Source organism: Grampus griseus (assembly GCF_964374135.1).
Source record: "Grampus griseus genome assembly, chromosome: 1".
NCBI classification, from domain to species: domain Eukaryota; kingdom Metazoa; phylum Chordata; class Mammalia; order Artiodactyla; family Delphinidae; genus Grampus; species Grampus griseus.
In genome coordinates, this window is record NC_139017.1 from 109,444,266 (window position 1) to 109,462,733 (window position 18,468).

The following is an 18,468-nucleotide window of genomic DNA, read 5'->3' on the forward strand; positions in this document are numbered from 1 at the left end:
TTTAATTCTTTAAGTAAATTTATCCTGGGACCAAAGTTATTGTACTTAAATCTTACATGGAAAAATGTATATTTTAAAGTACATATTTAAAAAGCAGAAATAATATTAGTGACACACATATGCGGTAATCAACATAAGTCACAGACTTTAAAATACTTTAACTTCTTGTAGTAAAACATATATAATTGACCATTTTAACCATATTTAAATGTACAGTTCAATGGCACTGCATGCATTCATAATGTTCCACAACAACCACCACCCCTTTATCGCCAAAACTTTATCTTCCCAAACTGAAACTGTGTATGCATTAAACAATTAACTCCTCATTAACATTATTTAACTTTACCTCACAGAATCATCTGTACTTACATCTGTACTTATGGTATCATCATACTTACTCTCAATCTGTAATAATGATATATCAGTTATTCCTGGAGAAAGAGCAGGTTGACAAGGAACTGAAGGAAAATCAATAAGGTCTGGTAGGCTGATGCACTCTCTTTTAGCTAGCTGTAAGCAAACATGATAATCAGTAAGATCTGGTAGGGTTACACATTGTTTTTCACCTATTTGTAAACATCTGGTAATGCACAACAGTAATGCATTTTTTTACTTGTATGGTGATGAACTCCCAAATCTGTCTTTATAACTATAGACCCCCTCTTGTGCTCTAGCTTCTCCATTCCACTGGACATTACTTGGACATTATACCACAGGAGCTTCAAACTTAAAATTCAAAAAGAAGAAAAAAAAGAATCCATATTCCTTTCTAAACATGATTTCCTTCCAAGATTTCTGATTTCAGTTACTTGTTATGGCAACTTTTAAATGTTTCTAAGATGGCTATTGAATTTTTTTCATTTTGAGCCAATTTTGATCATGTATATTTGCTTAGAAAATTCGAGATCCTAGCACATTTTCAAATTTTAGCATACATTTTATTCTCATAAATTTTATCACCTCTGTATTTGTGTTATATTGCCTTCATCTCACCTAATTTTTGTGTTTCTACTCTTTTTTTGATAAACTACCTCAAGCCTTACCAATGTTAATGTTTCTGCCACTACTACTTTATAGACCTTGAGTTGTTTTCAATTCTGCCAGGCTTTTAACTTTTGTAACTTATTAGCTTCTACTTTTATCTTCATTAATCCCTTACCCCTACTTTGTTTGTTTTATTATTCTTTTTCTATTTTATTGCATTGACCTTAACTTACAAGGTCAGGTTCCCACAGGATAATGGCAGCCACTAAAATCTCTCCACGCATGCTCTCAACTACTATAAAAAGAAAGCAAATACAATCACCCATAATTTATATCTGTAGAATAACTAGGACACAGAATCCTCTAATTTACATATACTTTAATTTACATGTAAGTGGGGAAATAAACACCCTAGACCAGCAGAGTGTGCTTAGGAGCTCACACCTGAGCAGAGTCTGATGGGAACTATGCATTAAAGAGCACAATACACAGATAACACAGTAAACATCAACCACATTTAGTCTTAAAGGAGAAGGTCCTGCATGTGGTGGAAGAATACTGAGTAAGGGTACCAAATGGTAAATCAAATCTCTTTCTATGAGGATCTAAAAGAAAGGGGCTTTTAAAATGTAGGTGGCCAGAGGTGGTAGTTATGGGAAAACACAGCTACTGGGTGAGAGGAAAATTCTTTGGAAGCAAGAGATGTTCGTCAGGGCTAGGTGGTAGAGAAAAGAAGGTGGTCAAGTTAAGAGTTCTGCTGAATTAAATTAGCAGGAAAGAATACAAAGAAAAAAGACCACTTCCCTTAAGGCCCCATTTATTTAAAAATACATAAATAAATAACTGCATTTCACTAAAACAACAGGAGAGAGCTTTCCTAATCTATTGATACAAGCTAAAATAAACCACCAGAACATCTGTTTCTCTATAAGAATACCTGTTACTGATTCAGAAAAATCCAACACAAATAAACATGGACAAAATCTACAACATAATATAGCATCCATACAAAGTTACTTTTTGAAAACCCTCAAAACTGAGAACTAAAACAAAACAAAACCAGCAGCCAGGAAGCAGAGAAAAAATTAACAATATTCCCAACATAGATTAAATTAAATTAAATCAAATCATTTTAGGTATTAATGAACACCACAAATCACATATTTAGAAACTCAGAATAAAAATGGAAAAATAACAGGAAGATGTAAAATGGAAATTGACCAAACTGAGGAAAGAAATTAAAGAAAAAACAAAACTGTCTCAGAAATGAATAACAGGTATCCCAAAAGGAACAGATATGACCAAAAATACAGTAAGCATAATAGAGAACAGAAATAAAAGGAATAAAGAAAATTAAACATAAAGAAAATAGTAAACTAGATCATAGAGAAAGTAGTAGAGATAAAAGGTAAAGAAGAACTAGGATAAGACCAACTGAGGTCTCAAAAAAAACCACAAAAAAACCCAAAAAAACATGGAATGGATCTGCTATTTATATTGTTTTCTAGAGTTATAATTTCTTGAAATAAAAGAAGTCCTGATTTTCATACTGAAAGGGCCCACTGGGTACCCATAAAAACCAGACCTAGAACTCTCAACTGAAATATAGCCTGATAAAACTACTACACATTAAAGGGATCCTCTGGCCTTCCAGACAAAAATAACCAAGCCAATTTACAAAGAAAAGAAAATCAGTTTGGCATCACACTTCTTAACAGTAACATATAAAACATCAGTAGAGCAACATTTTAATAAACTCAAGGAAAAATTGTGTAAGCCAAGGATGTTACAGCCAATCAAGCTATCCTTCAAGTACCAAGGCTCTAAAGCAGGGATAAGCAAACTTCTTCTGTAAAAGGCCTCAGAGTAAATAATTTAGGTTTTGTGGGCCACATATGGTATTTGTCATAATTCTTATTTTTTCCAACTTTTTAAAAATGTAAAAAACATTTTTAGGTCCCATGCTTCACAAAACAAGCTGTGGGCCTTGTCTGCCTATTCCTGCTCTAGACAAAATTTTAAATATGTAAGAAGTAAGGGAATATCGTACCTGGGAGCTTTTTTTTTTAATAAGTAGAGCTTTACCCAATGAAGAAATGATTGAAAAATCTTGTGTAAAAGAACTGGCAGTAAGTGTTGAACATATTTAATTATAGATCTAAGACTAAAACAAAGGTGAGGAGGATAAGACAAGAAGCACAGCCCATAAATGTTCTGTTCTTTTACAAAGTAGAAATAACACAATTAAAAGTAAATGAGAGGAGAAAGGAGGGGGAAAGATGACTTTTTAATTGCCTTGAATTTAAAGATAGGAGTCAGAGGATAATTTTAGAGGTAACAAATCAAAATCAGAAGCATAAATTTTAAAAAAAGGAAAAAGGAGGGTTAGGAATACTAGCACAAATTTGTATCAGTATAAAGGTAAACACTAGAATGAGATTCAGATTTCCTAAATACCAGGAGTGGGGGGGAGTGCAAATAAACCACATAGTAACACATAGTAACTATAACATAAAGTAAAATGAGAAATCTGAGGTCAAATATATCAGTCCTATCAAAAACATAAATGGACATAACTCATCTACTAAATGAAAATGACTTTCAGACTGGCTTACAAAGGGAAACCCAACTCTAGCATGTCTGTTAAAGACATACCTAAAACAAAGCAATTCAGAAAAGTTGGGGAAAAAAGTAGAGGAGGAATATAGGGGTATACCAAATAAATGTAAACAAAAAGAAAGGAGAGGTTAGTATCTTGATATGCAGTAAGGGAGAATTCAGGTCAAAAAAGCATTTAATGAGTCAAAGAAGGGCACTTCATAATGCAAAAGTGATGATATTACTATTTGCATGAGAACAACTTTGTGCCAAATAATACATAGAAATCTAAATAAATCAAAAACCACAGGAGATGTAAGGATAAAAGGATAAAGGATAAGGATAAAATAAGGATAAAATAAAATAAGGATGTAAAATACTAATAACAGAAGATTCTAATATATCTATTCTCAGTCCAAGACATAGAAAGAAAAATGTAGGAAAAAAAAAGGATATGGAACACTTAAACAACATATTAAACAATGTAGATTATAGACAAAACACTGAGTAGGGGAAGATATTTGCAATGCACATAAGCATCAAAGGACTACCCTCCAAAGTATATTAAAAATTCCTACTAATCAGAAATATATGGCAGACAACACAATAGAAATACTTGAAAAGGTAGTTCTCCAAAAAAGTTATCAAAATGGAGTCTATAAAATATAAAAATATGATCAACTGTATGGGTAATCTGGGAAATGAAAATTCAAACCACAGTGAAATAGCATTAAGCACCCACCAGCTGGAAAAATTTTAAAGTGTGAAGACAGCATATTTTATTAATATCTAGCAACAATAAAACAATTATTTGCTGAATATGGCATGCCTCTGCTCCAAAACTCAAAGGCTCTGAGCTGTGATTCTCCTCTCAGGACTTGTCTCAGACTCCATTTAGCATTCCAACCAACATATCATATATAACCAACAACCAACAACCAACATATGTATTCTAACATATCAAGCATCACTGGACCAGATGGATATTAGCACACAACTGGCAGCACTGCTTGCTGTGCCTCTTGGATCACCTTGTGAGCCTTCTCTTGCTCTGGGCCCACTCAAAGTTGGCAGTCTTTTAGATTACTTGATTAAAAAAAAAAAAGAAAAAGATTGGAGCCATGCATCCGAATGCAGTAAATCTCCAAATTCCAAACAGGTCCATCAAGTGACTCATTCTTCATGGTAGCTGGGGCAAGATACAAAAACTTGGTTTTTACTTTAAAGGGCATACATCAACATGTCCCAGATCATGAAACTCCCAGAAATTTCACTGAATTTGCAGGCTCCTGAATTTTGAGGTTTATCTCCCCTTCTCTAACATTTAAGGTTAGAAAATTTAAGACATTTTAATCTGCAGTTCCATTTCAATTTCAGTATAAATATTATGGTGCAATACCACATCTAAAAAAATGCAGCACTATTTACAACAGCCAGGTCATGGAAGCAACCTAAATGCCCATCAACAGAGGAATGGATAAAGAAGATGTGGTACATGTATACAACGGAATATTACTCAGCCATAAAAAGGAACGAAAATTGGGTCATTTGTAGAGATGTGGATGGAGCTAGAGACTGTCATACAGAGTGAAGTAAGTCAGAAAGAGAAAAACAAATATCGTATATTAATGCATATATGTGGAATCTAGAAAAATGGTACAGATGAACTGGTTTGCAAGGCAGAAATAGAGACACAGATGTAGAGAACAAATGTATGGACACAAAGGGGGGAAAGCGGCGGGGGGGGGGTGGTGGTGGTGGGATGAATTGGGAGATTGGGATTGACATATACACACTAATATGTATAAAATAGCTAACTAATAAGAACCTGCTGTATAAAAAGATAAATAAAATTTTTTTAAAATTTAAAAATCATACCTGATTGTCCTCTCTTCTAATGATATTAGTTCTATCATCTTCATTTTTCCAAAGAAACTGACTTAAAGGGGAATGACAGATTTGTAAGTCATATTAAAAAATGATTCCATGAATATTAACTTTTCATGTTTTTTATTTAATATTCCATAAACACAAACATAACATTAAAAATTTTTAAAGTCTGCTTGAAACCATTATATTATCTTTCAAACTCATTAGTTATCAACATAAACTACATTTAGCATGACTTATAAAATAATATTTCATTATATTATAGCTAAATTCAAATCATAGTCCAATGTCTATAGCAAGGTAAAATAACTGGAAATTTTGTAAACATACTTTGCTTATAGTTCTTTTGTGAATAATTGTTTATAAAATTCCTTATCTTAATTTCAGAAGACTATATGCAAAACTGTTGTCTAAGTACTATAATTTTGAATGAAATGATAACAATGTGAAACTCAAACATGATTAGTTTACTCAAAACCAGGAATATAAAAGAGGCAGAAAAATTAATTCTAAGAAAGGCAAATGAAGACAGAAATTTTTCTGTCATTAGGTTGCCCCTGATGACAAAAGGATTACAACAGAATAAATTTAAGCAATCAATTATCCCTCATTATGTTGGAAGGGAATATTAGTATCTAACAGTAAACATCAGAATCAAGGTAATTTTAATTAAAAATGTCACTAACTTCACTCATATCTTTGTTCTAATTAGAAGTCTTTTATAACAGTACCCTGGATATCTCACTCTTTTTCTTATAGTCTAGATTATGACATGTAGAATCAACATCCATATTAATTACCTTTTCTGCCGCTAAAATAATCATTATCTGAATCTTCCTGTGATCCTGGCAATTCAGAATTTCCAATTTGATTATTTCCAGTCTGATGTGCATTTGGAGTGGCTTTTCCCCCAGCTGATGATGATGCCCATCCATAGCAAAGAAAGTTCATAATATTAAGAAAATACTAAAATACAATTTTGGTTTTTTATGTACATACTATATACTCTTGTCCCATGTTTCAGAATCTCTATGAACTTTACTCTCCCAAACTGAATTTCATGAAACTTTAGTTTATGCAAAAGGAGAATTCTTTGGTAAATTCAGTTTGGGAAAAATTGGATTAAGCAATCCTAACAGAACACAAATCCCCCCCCCACACACACCCCTATGGCAGGATTTCTGTTTTTATGTACAATATGAATCTGCAAGAGGGGGTAAGTTGGGTTTTATTCAAACTTTGTTGTCTTCATAAAGCTTTTGCCAAAAGCATCTTTTAAAAGAGTATTCTGAGGATCCTTCTCTGGAAAGTGCTGGGTATAAATACAGAGCATATAATGCCATTTGTTATTTCACATACATTTTCATTTATAAAATCTCCCTTCATTTTAACAGAATTTCTCCATATAAGAAAACCACACAATGTCTTTAAAACATTAGCACTAATGTTCCACATGATCTACATGAACAAGAGATCCGTGAACCTGGTAGTGTTAATACAGGTTTTTTTCCCTTGGGGAAATCAATTTTTTTTAATTTAGAAAAAATTGGAGTCATATTAGTGTTTGAAAAGTCATTTTACAAGAGTTGCCACAGTATTTTGCAACCTGAAGCCCATATTGGTTTAGTTTTAGTCAGGTTGCTACCACTTATTTCCTATCTGGCACTGGACTTAGTCATTTAAAGACAACAAATAGGGATTTTCTAAAAAGATATATTCAAGGCAAAGGAACAAAAAATAGATATGTCAGCTGTTTAAAACTGATAGTAAAATACCACTCCCCCCACCTGCCCCCCAAAACAAACAACAATGGAAAACTCAGTAGATTCTGAGTGACATTTTGATAGGAATATATGACATGTATCTCTTATTCCTAATAACTGTTTAGAGAATGATGTAATGCACCATTCAATACCTATGCAACTTAATAAGAAAGCAGGTCTATTTACTTTTGAAAAAATATAGTGTTTTGAGAGCTAGAGTAGATGTACATATAAAATGTTATAGATTCACAGAAAAAGGAGTGTATTATTTTGGGGGAGAATTCATTTAATTCATAAATGTTTAGTATATTTGCTTTTCCATCACAATTTATTTGCTGTATGCAGTAAGTAAAAAAATTCAACTGACTTTTTTTCAATCGATTCTTAGAGTGTAGTTCCAGCTTTATTTATATGTTTATAAGTTTAATTTTGATTTCTTTAATTACCTACCACTTTTTAAGAACTGAATTATCAGTAAATTGGTGGGTGTAACCATATAAAAAATTTTAAAGTCTTTGAAATACAAATGTCTCCCAACATTAAAGTTGTTTTGCTTTGGTTTTATACTGTTTTCCTGGCTAAGATATTTCTGAACTATAATAATAATATCAAGATTTTATGAAACAATAACTTCTTTTCTCCTTTAGCCTTAACTTTATCTGAAACTATTATAAAAGGTGGTAGACTTTACGTAAGTGCTGTAAGTATTTTGACTTTATTTGCTTTTTAAATTTTATTTTATTTTTTTTGCAGGCTCTAGAGCACAGGGTCAGTAGTTGTGGCACATGGGCTTAGTTGCTCCGCGGAATGTGGGATCTTCCCAGAACAGGGCTTGAACCCATGTCCCCTGCATTGGCAAGCAGATTCTTAACCACTGCGCCACCAGGGAAGCCCTGATTTTATTTTTATTTTCGAACAGTACTTAAATTGTCTTTTTTTCCTCCCAACTGGTGAAACTAGTTTTTAAAATCCCCATATTGAATTGTAGCTTTCCTTTTATACTGCCAATATTCGTAAGGCTAGATGTGCCCAGAATTTGCCCAGACCTGACTGTTAAAATGTACTATAACAACCTCTTTGTCGTTCCCATTCCAGTTGAAATCACCTTCTTCCTGATTCTTGTTAAGAAGCTTTTTCAAAGTGTTTTCTAAACAACTGGGATCTGTTCCAGGTTCTTCCTTTGACAAAGTTACACTAAGTGGTCTGTGTATTATTCCGTCAGCCTCAGCAACACCATTATTAGTCTGCTGCACATCTAAAGAAACTGCTGATGATGCTGAATAAATATTTCCTAAATGATCCATTATAGGAAGCAAATATAATTCTGATTGAAGAGCCTAAAACATAGAGGAAATTTTAAAAAATTAGTTTACACTTTAAAAAATAAGTTAAAAAATTAGTATAAGTTTAAAGTGTCACATTACATACATATGGAGGAGCAAATGATTTGAGTTTCAGTTCTGATTCTTGCTTTGCCTTCACCTGGAAATAAATGAGGAAATAATTAAAGCTTCTGTAACGTTTTTCAATTACTTTTACCCTCACTTTTTTGCAGACGGCATATTTCTGTGACATAAAAATCAAATCAAAAAGCTAGTAACTAAGGCTATATTCTAGAAAACGTAGAATATAATCTTATTTCTATTCACTGTACTAAACATGATAGAAATTCTATGTCATTTAATAATAATAATTATGGCTATCACTTGCATGGACTTACTATGTGCCAGGCATTATTCTAAATGCTTTACATATAAAGCTCAGTTAATCCTCACAATTCCATGTGATAGGCACACATATTGTCTGTAGTTCACAGACAAGAATGAGGCAAAGAGAGGTTAAGCATCTTGCCCAAGATTTTATAAATAGGAAGTTTTCAAGTTGGGATTTAAAACCAGGTAATCTGGTTCTAGAATCCAACTTTGTAAACTTTATTTCCTAAATATTCATCCCATAGAGTTAATTTGTTATTCGTTCATTCTTTCAACAAATATTGAGGTATACTATGTGTTAGGTAGTGTTCTACGTGGTGGGGATACAACTGTGAACAATGCAAAGTCCCTGCTCTCATGTAGCTTATATTCTACTTGGGAGAGCAGATATTAAATAAATGTGATTTAAGATAGTGATATGTGATTTATGAAAATAAAACAGAGTGAGGTAATAGAGAGGAATTCAGAGAAAGAATATCTGAAAACTAGGTGGTCAGAGAAGGCCATTTTTGAAAGATAATAATTGAGCTGAGAACTGAATTATGAAAACAAGAAGCAAGCTATTTGAAAATTGGGGGAAGTGATTTCCAGGCAAGTACAAAGATGATAAAATAGAAATGAGTTTGCTGTATGTGAGGACCAAAGGAAGATTTTTGTGGCTTAAGTGTAGAACCAAGGAGAAAATAGTAGTAGATCAAATCTGAGAGGCAGCCTGTTCCTGAGACTCTCCTTATCTCTTGCCTAACCACTGCAAAAGTCTCCTGGTTACAATTCCTGTCTCTAGTTTCTTAAGGCTCTCATCATGTCATCTTTTGCTCAAAACCTCCAAAGCTTCAGAAAAAAAAAAAAAAAATCCAAATTCATTAATCTGGCATTCAAGACCTTCAATAAACAACTTTTACAACTTGTTGTCTACTATTCCCTTTCACACAGTCAATGCTCTAGTAAAAACCAAACCACTCACTTTTCCCTAGAGTTGCCTCCTTTGCCACTTCTGTGCTCATTCTATTTTCTCTGCTCAGAAAGCTTCTCCCACACAACATCTTTGCAAGATCAAATATTCTTCTGTCAAAATCTAAACTGATGATCACTTTTTCCTTAAAGTTCTCCATCTCCCCTCTTGTCCTGCTGGAAGCAGTCTCCTTTTCTTCTAAATATACAGAGTATGCTATTTTAATTATTTATGTATTTTATCTTCACCACTACACTGAATATTCTTTAAGAGCAGGATCCATAGTCAATTCTTTTTTCTCATTTTGTATACAGAAAAACATCAATAAATATTTGTTGAAAATATTATAATAAAATATTGATATTAGAAGCATTTTAGAAGTTGGCTTAAATTGCCATTAGGTTCCTTCCAATCTAGAATTCTGTGATTGGTATTTTGCAATTTTACTTATCATGAAAAAGAACAAAAAGTTATGAGGGTTGTTCCTTTCCTTCCCTGATTAAGGAAAACTAACTTAATGATCAGTAAATTAATATTCTGCTATACTAAACAGAACTCTAATGACAAAAACTTTAAATCTACCTACTGAGCCCAAGAATTCCACATAGCAAATTTCTTTATAGTTTTACTTTGGGGGAAAATTTTTTTTTCCCATTATCATTCATTATTTAATTTTTTCAATAAACATTTAAATGCCTCTAAGTGCTAAACACCTTGTTAGGCACTGGTTGTAAATACAGTAGTGAATAACATAAAGTCCCTGCTCACAGGGAGCTACAGTCTAATGGCAGTTATGTTAAACAAATAATCGCATAAGCAAATACATAATAATGATACATTAACTAGCATAGAATAGGAATATACTGCATTTTAAAGGGTTTAAATATGAAAAATATTGATTAAAGAAATAAACCTTATATAAATATGAGAAACCAGAAGTGAGCATATATGTATATATATACACGTGTGTGTGTGTGTGTGTGTGTGTGTGTGTGTGTGTGTGTGTGTATTCTGTTTCTATTTTTAAATAGTTCAGTGAAAAAGTAATTGTAGATATACTGGTTTAATCGCTATTCACAGCTCTTCAACAGGTTTCTAATTTCAGATAATTTCTCTCTTAATTCTCTTTGGGTATAGCCATAGTAATACACAGGTTATACTCTGTTTTCTAGGTGGCAGTACTATGGCTAAGTGACATCTGTTCCTATAGTACTTTTTAACTGTTATATAGCACTACCTATTGATAGTATTCATTAAGTCAGGGACTGGATCCATCATATGGATAAGATACTTTTCACTTAGAATTTTTGAATTTCCAGAAAGCATTTTTCTCTGCAGAAAAAAAAAAGATTGCTTTTTCAGGCACATTGTAACATGACTACAAAATACTTGCCTTATAAATCCAGCTAAAATTAATTTGTTAACAACTTCTATTGAAATGGTATTTAACTGATAGTTCCAAGATCCTTCAGGGACATAAAAAACATGAAGTTCCACCAAGTGAATAAATTGAGAATAAAATCAGTTAAAATATTTTTAAAGTTAAAAAAATCAACTGATGTCCTCTAGAATTTTAAGTTTAAAAAACATAATTGAAATAAACATGGAATACATGCATCCTCTGAACAAACACAAAAAAACAAAATGAAGAGCCAAAAATTTGTTAGGTTGGCTACTTGGCACTTGGAGCACATTTTCCCTTGGAAACAATGTCATAGCTGTGGTCCTAGAGTTCCTTAACATACCAACATACAATGCTTGTTTTGTGGCTTGCAGTAAGGATACCAGATTGCCAAGATCAGTTTTCTTATTACCAACCTTTCCACCTTCCCTGACCTCTAACTACACAGTTTCATTGGTGTTATCTTGTAGAATCCTTATCCTTTACATATTGTCTCCCTAACACAGCTGTGATAAGTGCTAGTTCTCAGCACCTGCTAAAGTGTGAATACTAGGGCTTGGGGAATATTTGTTTCCCAGAATTCAAGGAAGAACCTATTCCTGACCAGTGATGGGGAAAGGAATGGTTGTTTTCACATAGGGCATGTCTGTAAGCTTAGCTTGTCTGTGCTTATATGTACTATCTTTTTTCCTATTAGTGTTTTATTACCTCAATTAGAATTTATCTATGGGGAAGAATATTTAGATTACTACAACAGAACAATTACAGCAAATAAAGGCTTATCTTTTAGTCTAATGAAAGTTTGCTATTCATGTATATTAAAAGTCAAAGCATTGAAATGATTATACTCTATGATACTAAGTGAGAAACATTTTTTAAATTTTAAGTAAATATGACCTTATATTAACATTAGTAATTTTTATAGGAAATGACAATGGCTCTTAACATCTTTTTATTTATTTATTTATTTTTTTGCAGTACGTGGACCTCTCACTGTTGTGGCCTCTCCCGTTGCGGAGCACAGGCTCCGGACACGCAGGCTCAGCGGCCATGGCTCACGGGCCCAGCCGCTCCGCGGCATGTGGGATCCTCCCAGACCGGGGCCCGAACCCGCGTCCCCTGCATCGGCAGGCGGACTCTCACTCAACCACTGCGCCACCAGGGAAGCCCCAAAATACATTTCTTAATGGTTAACTTTTTCCAGAACAACATAGTTGAAAAAATATTGAAAATTTTGAAAGCCTGTATTAAAACTCACAACATCATTTTAAGGTTAAACATTCTATTTATATCAAAACCCAACTTTATCCTGGCTTTAATGGAAGTAAATCCATCAATAATATTCTTATTAAAACTATTATTTTAAAAATACATTAAATAGGACAGGGAACTATAGTCAATATTATGCAATAACCTATAAGAGAAAAGAATCTGAAAAAGAATATATATATTCATATATATATATATATATATCTGAATCACTGTGCTGTATACATGAAACTTACATGATATTGTAACTTAACTATACTTTGATTAAAAAAAATTTTTTAAGTAAGTAAAAATAAAAATAACTATTTTACAATAAATAATAAAAATACATTAAAAGGTATACAGACGGGCACATATTTTGCCTTTTGCCTCAGGCTCCAAAATGGCTAGGCATAGCATTATTAGATCCTGTTTCTATTTAAAATGTTGATATCTTGTTTGTCACAGGTTTTTGCATTAGTTTTTCATTTTAAAAATCTTTTATTAAAATATTTATCTTCATTACTTAATTTTTTGGTGCCTGCTTAAGTTTTGCACCAAAGGCAAGTGACTCATTTTCCTCAGACTAGTTTCAGTCCTGTGAGGGACATAGACAATAAACATTAAATATAAAACACTGGTAAGTGATATAGCAAATCAGAAAGTGGGCAGTACTGGGAAAAGAGAATAAGTAGAGCAGGGCAAGGAAATTGGGAAGATAAAAGAGGGAGTAGTTTTCAGTTTTAAATAGAATAGTCCAGATACAAATCTAAGAAAATTAACAATTGCTTAATGTCAACTAATATCTAGTCCATATACAAATTTCGCCAACTGTCCAACTGTTCTCAGAATGTTTTTTCAATCTAGAATTCAATCAAGGGTAACATATTGCATTTGGTTGTTACGTCTTTTTTTTTTTTTAATTGAAGTATAGTTGATTTACAATTTGTTAGTTTCAGGTATACAGCAAAATGATTCAGTTATTTTCTTTCAGATTATATTCCATTATAGGTTATTATAAGACATTGAATATAATTCTCTGTGCTTTACAGTAATCCTTGTTGCTTATTTATCTTATGTATACTAGTGTGTATCGATTAATCCCGTACTTCTAATTTGTCCTTCTCTCTCTCCTTCTTCCCTTTGTCACAACTTTTAAAAAGCTTAATTTGGAAGAGTTTTCCAGACTTGCTTTTTTTTTTTCTCTTCATGGCACTTTTTAAAGAGACTGGACCAATTGTTTAACAGGCTGTTCTGCATTCTGAATTTACCTTATTAACTCCTAAGGTGTCATTTAACTTATTTCTCCAATCCTTCTCTCTCCTGTAAACAGTTGACTTTATAGCCCTCAACTGACACATGTTAATCAACTGGGGTAAGAACACTTCATAATACCCTGTATTACATATTACTTCACATTTGGGCATACATAATGCTCTACTCCCAAATATTTGTATATTTAATAATTATTAAAGGGATAATAGAACAGACTATAAGGGACAAGAAAATGGAACCTGTTATAGAGTTATTTCAATAATTAAAGTGTGAGGTGATAGTGGCTCAGACTAACATGCTAGCAATATAGGTGATGGGAAGTGGTCAGATTTTGTATATAATTTGAAGCTAGAGTCCAAGAAGTGAAGTTTGAGTAAGGTGTGATGTATGACTCCAAGGTGTTTGGCCTCAGATATCGAAAGGATGGATTTGCCATCAACTGAGATGGGTAAGGTCATGGTTAGTACGGGTTTGGGCTGGGGGGAGAACTGTAGTTCAGTTTCAGACATACTGAGTTTCAGCTGTCTATTGGTTATCCAAGTGGAGATTTCAAGTAGGCAGCTGAAAATATCAATCTGGAGTTTGGGAAAGAGGGCTGGGATGGGGATATAAATTTGAGAATACTTAGCATAAAGTTGGTATTTAAAGCTACTAGACTGGAGATTAGAGAGGATAACACTCAGGGAATGGAAGAGTAGTTCTCTATTCTAGTGAGAGAAACTAGAACTAAAGGTACGAAGACGCGGAGATCACCTTCCTCCCCACAGATACACCAGAAATACATCTACACGTGGAACAACTCCGACAGAACACCTACTGAACGCTGGCAGAAGACCTCAGACCTCCCAAAAGGCAAGAAACCCCCCACGTAACTGGGTAGGGTAAAAGAAAAAAGAATAAACAGAGACGGAAGGATAGGGACGGGTCCTGCACCAGTGGGAGGGAGCTGTGAAGGAGGAAACGTTACCACACACTAGGAAGCCCCTTCGCGGGCGGAGACTGAGGGTGGCGGAGCGGGGGAGCTTCGGAGCCGCGGAGGAGAGCACAGCAACAGGGGTGCGGAGGGCAAAGCGGAGAGATTCCAGCACAGAGGATCAGGGCCGACCGGCACTCACCAGCCGAGAGGCTTGTCTGCTCACCCGCCGGGGCGGAGCTGAGGCTCAGGCTTCAGTCGGAGCACCGGGGGAGGACTGAGGTTGACAGCGTGAACACAGCCTGCAGGGCGTTAGTGCGCTGTGGCTAGCCGGGAAGGAGTCCGGGGGAAAAGTCTGGACCTGCCGGGGAAAAGTCTGGACCTGCCGAAGAGGCAAGAGACTTTTTCTTCCCTCTTTATTTCCTGGTGCGCGACGAGAGGGGATTAAGAACACTGCTTGAAGGAGCTCCAGAGACAGGCGAGAGCCGCGGCTAAAAGTGCGGACCCCAGAGACAGACATGAGACGCTAAGGCCGCTGCTACCTCCACCAAGAAGCCTGTGTGTGAACACTGGTCACTATCCACGCCCCCTTCGGGGGAGCCTGTGCAGCCCGCCACTGCCAGGGTCCCGGTATCCAGGGACAACTCCCATGGGAAAACGCACGGCGCGCCTCGGGCAGGCGCAACGTCACGCTGGCCTCTGCCACCGCAGGCCCGCCCCGCACTCCGTGCCCCTCCCTCCCCCCAGCGGATTAAAGCTCCACAATCAACTTGATGTACCCTACATCTGTGGAATACATGAATAGACAACGAATAATCCCAAATTAAGGAGGTGGTCTTTGAGAGCAAGATTTATTATTCTTTCCCCTTTTCCTTTTTTTGTGTGTATGCTTATGCTTCTGTGTGAGATTTTGTCTGTATAGCTTTGCTTCCACCATTTGTCTGAGGGTTCTATCCGTCCTGTTTGTTTTTCTTAACAATTACTTTTTATTTTAATAACCTTATTTTATTTTACTTTATCTTCATTCTTTCTTTCCTTCCTTCCCTCCTTCAGACAACGAATCATCCCAAATTGAGGAGGTGGACTTTGAGAGCAAGATTTATGATTTTTTCCTCTTTTCCTCTTTTTCTGAGTGTGTACGTGTATGCTTCTCTGTGAGATTTTGTCTGTATAGCTTTGCTTCCACCATTTGTTCCGGGTTCTATCCATCCGTTGTTTTTGGGTTTTTTCCCTCTTATTTTAATAACCTCATTATATTTTACCTTACTTTATTTTATTTTACTTGGTCTTCTTTCTTTTTTTCCTTCCTTCCCTCCTTCCTTCCTTGCTCCCTCCCTCCCTCTCTCCTTTCTTTCTTTCTTTCTACTTCTACTAATTCTTTTTTCTACTTTTTCTTCTGAGCCGTGTGGATGAAAGGCTCTTGGTGCTGCAGCCAGCAGTTAGTGCTGTGCCTCTGAGGTGGGAGAGCCAACTTCAGGACACTGGTCCACAAGAGGCCTTCCAGCTGCACATAATATCAAACGGTGAAAATCTCCCAGAGATCTCCATCTCAACGCTAGCACCCAGCTTCACTCAACGACCAGTAAGCTAGAGTGCTGGACACCCTATGCCGAACAACTAGCAAGACAGGAACACAACCCCACCCATTAGCAGAGAGGCTGCCCAAAATCATAAAAAGTCTACAGACACCCCAAAACACACCACCAGACGTGGACCTGCCCACCAGAAAGACAAGATCCAGCCTCATCCACCAGAACACAGGCACTAGTACCCTCCACCAGGAAGCCTACACAACCCACTGAACCAACCAGAGGCACTGGGGACAGACACCAAAAACAACAGGAACTACGAACCTTCAGCCCGCAAAAAGGAGACCCCAAACACAGTAAGATAAGCAAAATGAAAAGACAGAAAAACACACAGCAGATGAAGGAGCAAGATAAAAACCCACCAGACCTAACAAATGAAGAGGAAATAGGCAGTCTACCTGAAAAAGATTTCAAAATAATGATAGTAAAGATGATCCAAAATCTTGGAAATAGAATAGACAAAATGCAAGAAACATTTAACAAGGACCTAGAAGAACTGAAGATGAAATAAACAATGATGAACAACACAATAAATGAAATTAAAAATACTCTAGATGGGATCAATAGCAGAATAACTGAGGCAGAAGAACGGATAAGTGACCTGGAGGATAAAATAGTGGAAATAACTACTGCAGAGCAGAATAAAGAAAAAAGAATGAAAAGAACTGAGGACAGTCTCAGAGACCTCTGGGACAACATTAAATGCACCAACATTCGAATTATAGGGGTTCCAGAAGAAGGAGAGAAAAAGAAAGGGACTGAGAAAATATTTGAAGAGATTATAGTTGAAAACTTCCCTAATATGGGAAAGGAAATAGTTAATCAAGTCCAGGAAGCACAGAGAGTCCCATACAGGATAAATCCAAAGAGAAATACGCCAAGACACATATTAATCAAACTGTCAAAAATTAAATACAAAGAAAACATATTAAAAGCAGCAAGGGCAAAACAACAAATAACACACAAGGGAATCCCCATAAGGTTAACAGCTGATCTTTCAGCAGAAACTCTGCAAGCCAGAAGGGAGTGGCAGGACATATTAAAAGTGATGAAGGAGAAAAACCTGCAACCAAGATTACTCTACCCAGCAAGGATCTCATTCAGATTTGATGGAGAAATTAAAACCTTTACAGACAAGCAAAAGCTGAGAGAGTTCAGCATCACCAAACCAGCTCTACAACAAATGCTAAAGGAACTTACCTAGGCAAGAAACCCAAGAGAAGGAAGAGACCTACAATAACGAACCCAAAACAATTAAGAAAATGGGAATGGGAACATATATATCGATAATTACCTTAAATGTAAATGGACTAAATGCTCCCACCAAAAGACACAGATTGGCTGAATGGATACAAAAACAAGACGCATATATTTGCTGTCTACAAGAAACCCACTTCAGACCTAGAGACACATACAGACTGAAAGTAAGGGGATGGAAAAAGGGATTTCATGCAAATGGAAACCAAAACAAAGCTGGAGTAGCAATTCTCGTATCAGACAAAATAGACTTGAAAATAAAGACTATTAGAAGAGACAAAGAAGGACACTACATAATGATCAAGGGATTGATCCAAGAAGAAGATATAACAATTGTAAATATTTATGCACCCAACATAGGAGCACCTCAATACATAAGGCAAATACTAACAGCCATAAAGGGGAAATCGACAGTAACACATTCATACCAGGGGACTTTAACACCCCACTTTCACCAATGGACAGATCATCCAAAATGAAAATAAATAAGGAAACACAAGCTTTAAATGATACATTAAACAAGATGGACTTAATTGATATTTATAGGACATTCCATCCAAAAACAACAGAATACACATTTTTCTCAAGTGCTCATGGAACATTCTCCAGGATAGGTCATATCTTGGGTCACAAATCAAGCCTTGGTAAATTTAAGAAAATTGAAATTGTATCAAGTATCTTTTCCGACCACAACGCTATGAGACTAGATATCAATTACAGGAAAAGATCTGTAAAAAATACAAACACATGGAGGCTAAACAATACACTACTTAATAACGAAGTGATCACTGAAGAAATCAAAGAGGAAATCAAAAAATACCTAGAAACAAATGACAATGGAGACACGACAACTCAAAATCTATGGGATACAGCAAAAGCAGT

General features: G+C 35.2%; 1 protein-coding gene across 1 annotated transcript in view; it reads right to left on the reverse strand.

Moving 5' to 3' along the window:
• SPATA1 (spermatogenesis associated 1) overlaps nt 1–18,468 on the reverse strand; it is a gene marked incomplete at its 3' end in the record, with an annotated part of 37,413 nt that overhangs the window by 14,348 nt on the left and 4,597 nt on the right. Inside the window, 5 exon segments of the mRNA XM_082656403.1 lie at nt 402–513; nt 5,464–5,525; nt 6,276–6,389; nt 8,344–8,575; nt 8,667–8,720. Coding sequence (XP_082512529.1) covers nt 402–513; nt 5,464–5,525; nt 6,276–6,389; nt 8,344–8,575; nt 8,667–8,720 — 574 coding nt within the window.